General features: G+C 50.4%; 1 protein-coding gene across 2 annotated transcripts; it reads right to left on the bottom strand.

Moving 5' to 3' along the window:
- Positions 1 to 814: 814 nt before the first annotated feature.
- On the bottom strand, positions 815 to 4106 carry HOXC4 (homeobox C4). Of its 2 annotated transcripts, XM_067696813.1 has the most exons (3): positions 3557 to 4106; positions 2476 to 2920; positions 815 to 1983 (listed from the first exon to the last, which is right to left on the bottom strand). In XM_067696813.1, exons 2-3 carry the CDS (start codon positions 2912 to 2914, stop codon positions 1628 to 1630), a joined length of 795 nt encoding a protein of 264 aa, XP_067552914.1. In that variant the 5' UTR covers positions 2915 to 2920; positions 3557 to 4106; the 3' UTR covers positions 815 to 1627. The 2 variants fall into 2 exon arrangements, with proteins under 2 accessions (XP_067552914.1, XP_067552912.1); XM_067696811.1 differs by lacking the exon at positions 3557 to 4106 and having other exon boundaries at positions 2476 to 3542.
- Positions 4107 to 8545: the final 4439 nt, after the last annotated feature.

The raw sequence follows: 8545 nt of genomic DNA, 5'->3' as shown, positions 1-8545 counted from the left end.
AAAAATTTTTTTTTACAACCAGGCAGCCTTGTTCTGCCTATCCCAAGCCCTGCGGGGACCTGGGAAGTTGTAGGAAGAGGGGTGGTCCCTACCTCTCCCTGTGTCTTTTCTCAACACCTGGCAGGTCCATGATAAAAGTTAGGGGGAAAAAATAAAAGTGCTTCATTATCTCTAGGAATCAGGCTTTGAGGCCTACCCATGCAAGGGGGCCTCCCAGGCCTCTGGCCTCCACTTCACCCTTCTTTCCAAGTCTAAACAAACAGAGAAGCCATCCTGACAGGTCACTTTGCTGCTTCAGAGTCACCAGCTCAAAATGTTTCTTCTTTTAAGGAGAACAGGCATGCTGAGTGGGCATCTTCCTTAATCCCTTATTCCCAAAGAGCTTCCCAAAGATGAAAACTCTTCTTCCTCCCAACTCCCTAAACTTGCCTTCTAGTCTGCAAATTAGGCAGGCCTACTCATCAGAGAGAAAGGAGAAGAGAGGAGAAGGAAATAGACAAAAGAAGGCACTGTGCTTAACTCTAGAAAAGTGAGACACCCCCCCCCCCAGCTCCACTCTAAGTACCCCCAGGAGAGTCTGGCCTCTGCAGACTCAGAGAAATTGGCCCTAATCTTCCACATCCCCTCCCCTGAGATCCTCTGCCCCAAACCTTTTGCTGGTTCTTCTAAGGACCTTGGGAAACTGGAGTTGAGAGTTAAGATTTGTGTGTTTGCTTAGAGTAAACTTCGGCAACTATATAGAGAAGGTGGGATGTTATACCAGGTCAGAAGGAGGAGGGGGATAAAAAGAAACCATCAGACATTGACGTAAAACTAATTCACATCCACTGGTTTATTATTGATCACGGGGCATTTCACATCGACACTAAAATTCTTTATTGCAAGTTTTACAATAATCAAGTAAATTCAGTCCAAAAACACAATAACCACGATGGGGGGGTGAGGGGTATTCTACCTATAGACTGCCTCTCTGAACTGAAAGTTCATTTTTATTTTCTTTTGGCTCCTCAAACTGAACAGCTCTGAGAGGCTCTCCAGATGCATTTAGCTTTGTCTGCTGTCTTCCCCCCCTCTCCTCCCAGCTCCCCCCAACAATAATACAAAAGAACTTCATAGCTTTGTTCTCCTTAAAATGACTTCCCCCTCACTAACCTCCCCTGGTGCATTTTCAATGCAAAAGGCCTAAGGAAAGAGCGGGGAAGGAGGAGGAGGAGAAAGAAGAAGGAGGAGAATTGGCTTAAAAATCTCTTTCCTTTTTTCTTTTCCTCATTTCCCCTGAAACGCACCTAAACCAGACCATCGTACCTTGCAATATATAATTTTTGCAGCTTTTTTTCCTTAAAAAATAAATAACCCCCCAAAATGGCCTTAAAAAAAAACCCCAGCAGGTACCATGCTAAGACAACATCACATGCTTAAAAGGGTCCTTAACAGTGGAAAGGAGAGAAGGGCAGGGGGCTTGTTTGTTTATCTGTTTTGTCTGTTTGGAAATGACAAGGGATAAGGTGGGAGGAAGAGAGAAAAGAACCAAAATATATATATATATATTAAATTCTATAAATAAGAGTCAATTTGTGTGTGAGGGGAGGATGGGGGCCTGGGGTGGGGGCAGGGTGTGAGTTATGTTTTATAACCTGGTAATGTCCTCTGCCCGTTGCTGCTCCGGTGGCGTGGCGCTCTGGGAGTGGTCTTCAGAAGTGCCCTGGGTGGCTGCCGAGAGGGTGCTGGGTGCAGCGCCGGCCGGGGGCGCTGACCTGACTTTGGTGTTGGGGAGTCGGTGGTCCTTCTTCCATTTCATGCGACGGTTTTGGAACCAGATTTTGATCTGCCTCTCAGAGAGGCACAGCGAGTGGGCGATCTCGATCCTTCTCCTTCGGGTCAGGTAGCGATTGTAATGAAACTCTTTCTCTAATTCCAGGACTTGCTGCCGGGTGTAGGCTGTCCTCGAGCGCTTGGGTTCCCCTCCGTTATAATTGGGGTTCACTGGGGGAGGGGAGGGGAAAAGCAAATAGTGGGGTTCAAAGGCAGCAGGCTCCCCGACCCCCACCCTCACCCCATCCTCAGCTCTGTTGTAACAGGAGGAGGGGGTGGTGGAAATAAAGTCATCAAGCTAAACGGGTTATAAAGAAGTTGAAGGGAGCTGGAGACTTTGTAGTGTAATAAGAGGGGAATCCTCATTGCAACGACACTGAATTATTTATGCGCCCTTAGAAAGCGAGCATAGTTTTCACACATACAGAACAGATCGTAGCACATGGCTCGGACTGCCCAGAGTAGCTAAGCCATAAAATTTATGGGGGATGTAATTACCCATTCTAGCTCGTAAATCCAGTTCAATTGTGCTAACCCAGAGTCGCTCCTGGAGAGAGAGGGGGAAGGAGAGAAAGGAGGACGGGGGCCGGAGGGGGCCAAGGAGGGTGGGGAGCGCTGGGGAAGAGGGGAGGGAGGGGGAGAGCAAAAAGCAAAGTTGCCTACCCGTGCTAACGTGGATTTTTTTCATCCATGGGTAGACTATGGGTTGCTTGCTGGCGGCGCTGGAGGGATGGTCAGGGGCTGGCTGGCTGCAGGCTGGCGGGGCTGGGGACGGGGAGGCGGAGGCGCCTGAGAGAGGCGCCGGCTCGCAGAGCGGCTGTGATTTCTCGGGGTGGTGGTGGCCCGCCTGGGCCGGGCCGTGGCCTCGCGAATTGCCCGGCCCCTGGAGACTGGTGCAGCTATACTGGCGCTCAGGGTAGCTAGGGCGCGGAGGCGGTGGTGGGTACAGCTCCTGGTGGTGATGCTGGAATCCCGATTCCCTGGTCCGGCCGTAATATTCCGGACTGTGTTCAGGGATGTAGCTATTTTGCGAATATTCTTCGCATGGAGGAAATTTCGGATCGATGTAGTTAGAGTCCATCAAATACGAGCTCATGATCATTAATTTCTGGAGTGGAAAATAATTTTTCTCGCTTTGTCGTTTTTCTGCTCCATAAAGCCCTCCTACTAGCTAGCGACCCTGTAAAGTTACTTTCACCATGTGACTCCGCCGGCCAATCACACGGAGCAACCCAGTCCCCGGATAAGGAACCGAATCGCTTTATTCAAAATGTATCCAATTTTTTTTGTGTGTGTGGTGGTGGTGGTGCTGGGGGGGTGGTGGCGGTGATGCGGGGTTAGCTGGCAGGGGCCGCGGTGCCCCCAATGCACACCCCGCCGACTGACAACCCTCCCCTGCAAAAGGAGATGGGAAGCCCCAGCTCCCTTCTAAAGCCTGGGCACTGGGGGGCTGTCGGGAGGCTGTGATTCAGCCCCCTCCCAGGGTCTCCCCTTGGGCCTCCGGTGGGCCCCTCGGGCTTCGGCTCCCGAGCTTTTCCAGAGGTCTCCATTCATGGCGATCCTGTCTCAGTCTGTGTAGGGCACCGTGGCAGCGCCCCTCTTTCGCAGGAAGAGGAAGTTGAATGAGGACTGGAGTGGAGGTTGGATGGGGAGAGGCCCAGGCTGAGCCCAGGAAGCTGGTGAGCCTGGGTTGCCCCCCATCCAAGGAGACCAGAGTCCAGCCCCCTTCCCCATACACACTCACCCAACCCTCTGGCCATGGGGCCGGCGAGGCAGGGTCCCAGCTGGACCGGGCAGGTAGAGGCAGCGGGATGCAAATGATTCTGACGTCATTTCTGGAGGTCTGGGGGTTGAGCCCCCGCTGAAGAGAGACAGGAAGTGGTTGGCAAAAGCAGAGTTCAGAAGCCTTGCCCTCCCCGAGTACCCACTAACCCTCCCTTCCCAGCCCAGAGCAGAGGATCTCTCCTGCTGGCTGCTGTTTCCACTCTCCATTCCGTCTGGCCTGCTGCTTTCTGACAACCGCCTCCAAGGCTGGTTCCCAAGGACCTGGAGCAGGGAGGAGAGCACTCTGCCAGGGGCCAGTGCCCTGGGATGGTGCCCAGCCAAGGCCCAGGGAGCTCTTCTTTCTCCATCCCCACAGAAGGCAGACCTAGCTAAGGGGGAGGCCTTCGTCTGTAGAGCCTGCTTCCGGCCAGGGATTGTATCCATGTAACACATGTGTTTACATGTAAACACGCATCCCCAAGGGCCAGCTCCAGGCCGCCTTCCAAAAGCTGAAGGGTGAGCTCACGAAGCTGGGGATGCCGGGCGGGCCTTGGGGGTCTCCAGCCCGTTCCTGCACCCTCCCCTCTCTCTGCTACCCACCCACAGGCATACCCTGATGGTGGGGTGGCAGGGCCACGGAGGAGGGAGGGGGCAAGGAAGAGCTGCTTTCTGACACACTCCCCCTCAGCCAGGGGTGGCCACGTCTTGCACCAATTCCAATTAACTGATCCCATAACTCAGAGTTGAGGGGGGTGGCAGAAGGGAGAGCCCAGGGAGGGAGCCGGGTCCCCTTGTTGCACTTGATAACAATTATAGTTTAAAATCATAGCTTGCCGGGGCTCGGCTATATTTTACTTGATAACAATAAAAGTGACACATAAAGTTAACTGTTTATGTTTTATTTATTAGACTAAATCTGCCAGCGGTGGTAGAAGCGCTTGCCTCGTCGCTACAGCTTTTATAGGGCTGTAAAACGTCATAAATCAGTCTCGTGGAATCGCCCGCACTCTTTGTGTCGGCGGCAGCGCAGGGCTGGCGGCCGCTGGCTGCCTGCTCCCTCCTTTCCACGAAAAGTCGTAATGTGATTTTTTTCCCTCTGATTTTATTATTATGATCGCCGCTGTGATTAGTCAATCTACCTTTAATTCGCTGCCCTACGCTGCCTCCTCCCTGCCCAGCCTGGTTGACACTTGAATAAGTACCTTTTAAAACGGCATAACAACTATTTGAGGGTTTAATTAGAACATCTGCAATTAAGGGAATGAGGAGGGGAAAGGGAAAAAAATAAAACCCTTGTGAGAAGGAGGCTGAAGGCGGGAGATTTCCAATCTGTCTCTCACCACCTTTGGGATGTCAGAGAGGGTCCCCACCTCCAAATGAGGGCTCACCCTGAGGGCTGGAACGAGAGCTGGGCCACAGCCGATGCCCAAAGGGACTGATTCACCCTGCCTGGGCCCCTGGCTGCCTTCCCTTCTGCAATGCTTAAGCCCCCCACACTCACCCCAGGCTCACCAAGAGCCAGTGCTTGGGGGTCCCTGGATACCCTCTCCCCAAGAGGTCAGTGCCCAACCCCTACCACCAGATGGGTGAGAGAACCGGAATTCCCTGGAGGTTGACCATCTCTTAGAAGAGGTTCTCAGATTTCCAAAGTTGGTTGAGAACTCCTGCCCACTCCTGTCCGGGACCCTCTGCGTGTGAGGACTGGCTGGTTTGGTTGGAAGAGGAACTTGAGACTGAGAAGGGGAAGGCTGCTGCTTGGTTGACAGTGATTTGGAGTGCGTGAGGGTTTTATTATTGGTGGGAGGGGGATAGGTTAATTATAAGTTGTTGGAAGTGGCGAGGGAAACCAATGCTGACTGCCGATCCACATAAAAATTCTGAACCCAGCCCCAGACTGCTGCCTGGGGAGAAGCAAAGTCCCTGAGAGCTCAGGTAGGGTGGGCGGAAGGCTGCTGAGGGAGAAAGCCTTCCAGCCCCACCCCCATCCTCCCTTCTAGGCCTGCACCTGGATCAGGTAGCCCCACCTCATCCAGGTAGGGAATAATCTCTGCTCCACCTGGCTCCCCTCCTCGCAGTCCTCACATTCACCTTCTAGCAGCCCTGCCCCCGCCTCAGCTCGCTTTTCTTCCATCTCTTCACCCTCTTGGTCTTAATTAGGGAGTCCTTCCCAAGGCATTGCACATCTCACACCACCACTCCCTAGGATTCAGAGCTCCTGCAGGTGGGTCGAGGGAACAGGAGCCCGAAACCCACTTCAGGCCAGTACGTGTAAGTAGATCCAGAGAGTTCAGATGCCTCCAACCACGTGTCCAATCCGTCTTTGGTTATTACTGCTAACAAATATATTTGCATTCATACTATTAACATTTATTAATGTATTAAATGCCTCCTTATGCAGCCATAAATCTGTGGAGTTTTCGTTCCAGGTTTTCACAGCTAATTCGATATGCACATCCAGAAAGTGAAATCTGGGAGATTCCCCCAAGTATGCCCACACTTATCTACATCACTTACCAAAACCCTCTCTTTGGGCTCCTATAATAGCAAGAAAGTTGCCTATGCGGAAAATAACAAGCCAGACTCTACCACACACACACACAAGAACATTTTCACCAGGATATTATTGCAAGCACAGAAATAAGATCCCTTCGGAGGGCTTCTGTACTTAGCACTGGCTTAACGGGTTGGGGTGGGGGGCAATAAAGCGGTTCTTGCCCGTGATGAATCCTTGTATCTCCTTTTGTGCTTCGCCCTCCTGCCTCCTCAGCCCAGGGATTTCCAACCCCTGCTCTGCCCTCCACCTCTCTCTGCCCCAATTTTATTTTTTATTTTTTCTGATCACCTTTTGCCAGCCTCTAAGCCATCACTGTCTGAATGCCCCCCTCACCCCATATCCTTTCTAAGTCTTGATCTGGTTTCTCTTTCGGAAACATGTTTCAGTACAAAGCGCTTCCCTTCTGACACCGCTGAAGAAAAATATGTGTCCATTGTGTGCGAGGCCTTATTGTGCCCGGATTACCATACTGACCGTTGGATAACCCATATTCCTCCCCTCCCCGGTAACAAGCTGCCGGCTGAGAGACCTCAGCGGCTCCACTGATTCTGCGATGCCTTAAAATCTCACGTCTCAGAATCCCTGGATTTTCCTAGGGAGAAAAATAAGTGGGAGAACCAACTCAGGACTTGGAGGGCAAAGAGAAGGAAAATGAGGGTCAATCCATTTCCCACTCTCAGAAGTGCAGGGTGTGGGTGTGTGCGGGCACGCGCGCCCGTGTGTGTAGGTGGTTTTTGTTGTTGTTTTAGAGATTAAAAATTGCAACATGTCTCTTTCTTCTTCCTCAAGTAAATTGACTTTTAGATGGTATACAATCAAGTAATTCATTTCATTTTTATTTTTTCTCTGAGCAACTTGAAAACCCCAAACTAAAGCAAGGCTCCCATTTTTCCCCCGTGTGTGTATATGTATATATGTATGTGTTTTGTCCCTTTCTAATGCCAGCAGGCAGGGCTAATGTATGCAAAAGAATATGCAAATGCTTAATTGATTTTTTCTTAAATCTCTTGTCAGTAAAAGTAATGAATTGGTCTAAAATGATTTTAATAACCCAGAAGTGTCACCAGAAAATACTCAACCTTTTTTTTCTCCTAGAATCGCTTATAGTCTCAAAAAAAAAAAAAAAGCAATCATGGAATGTTAATTTTCCCCCCTTTAAATATTAAAGATGAATCTCTCTTGTTTATTCGGAGACCATAGGCAAGGTCCTCTCATGGATTTCCCCCTCCTTGCTTTGCCTTTCTTGGAATTCAATTTTCCTCAAATCTCGTTTAAAGTGGCTTTTTAAAAAGTGGCTGCATTTTAATATTGGTTAGACAGAGTGACCTGCATTTCACCTCGGGTGTTTGACTTGTTCCAATAGGTCACTGCCATGGGGTTATTGATGGGGAAACTCCATTGAAATTTGTCTCTTCGCAAATGGCCTTTAGATCTTCCAACGAGTTCAATAACTAGTTATAATGTGGAAGGGGAAAAATGAAGGCCCTGGGCTAACGAATTTGATGTTTCATTTTTATGCTGGAGAAATTGTTAGTTAGAGGTTGGGTTCCCCACCCCCTTCCTTGCCCATCGTGGCCTCACTGACTCTTGTCAAGTGAGGCCCCCACTCTTGTCCAAGGCTGCTGGATTGCATCCCCTTTAAAATTGGGGCTGGGGTGTCCCCTTCTCCCTTTGATGCAAGCTTTAACTCCTCTTTTTTGTTGTTGTTGAAAATTCTGACTTACGGCTGCAGGAAGCTTGCGCTGCTGAAGATTTGTAACCTGAACTTTCCTGTTAGAGGGGGAAGGACTTTTACTTTTAAAGCTCTCTAAATGTGGTTTTGAAAGATCTAGGAATTAGGCTGGCTTAGGGGAGCTTACAAAGAGCTCCCTGACCTAGTGCTCCCAGAATTAAGAAGCCGATAGGAAGGTGGGATCCCTTTGGGGAGCTGATGAGGGCATCTCAACATGCTCTTGGCCTCTGAGCTGCCAGAGACCCATGGGATTAGACACCCAGGACCAAGGAAGGTAGAGACTGGGAAAGGCTAAGGATAGAGGGAGAATTCCAATATAGCAGGCAAGAGAATCCTGGGTCTCCTCCAGGGTCAGAAACAGAATTCATGGGGACTTGGTCCAGTAACTGCCTGCTGAACTTCCTAAGAAAGGCGCCCGGCAAAAGCCCAGTGCCCGAAGATGATGCATTTTACTGAACTGGAGAGAGCAGAGGAAAATGATGGGGGGGAGTTGAAGATTTTATAAGGTTTCCCCTTTTTTTCTGGAGTTCTTAAGGAACGGGAGAGGAAAGGGCAGGGAAAGGGAGGAAAGGTCTTCATTTTATTCGCCCCAATCACACCCAAGTTGGGGAGCTGGTGACTTCTCCAGAGAAGCCTCTGTGAGAAAGGGCTGTGAGAGCTTGTTCTCTCCAGGCTGACCCAGC

This window comes from Pseudorca crassidens, chromosome 11 (assembly GCF_039906515.1).
Source record: "Pseudorca crassidens isolate mPseCra1 chromosome 11, mPseCra1.hap1, whole genome shotgun sequence".
NCBI lineage: Eukaryota > Metazoa > Chordata > Mammalia > Artiodactyla > Delphinidae > Pseudorca > Pseudorca crassidens.
This window is presented reverse-complemented; position numbering and strand designations above follow the sequence as displayed.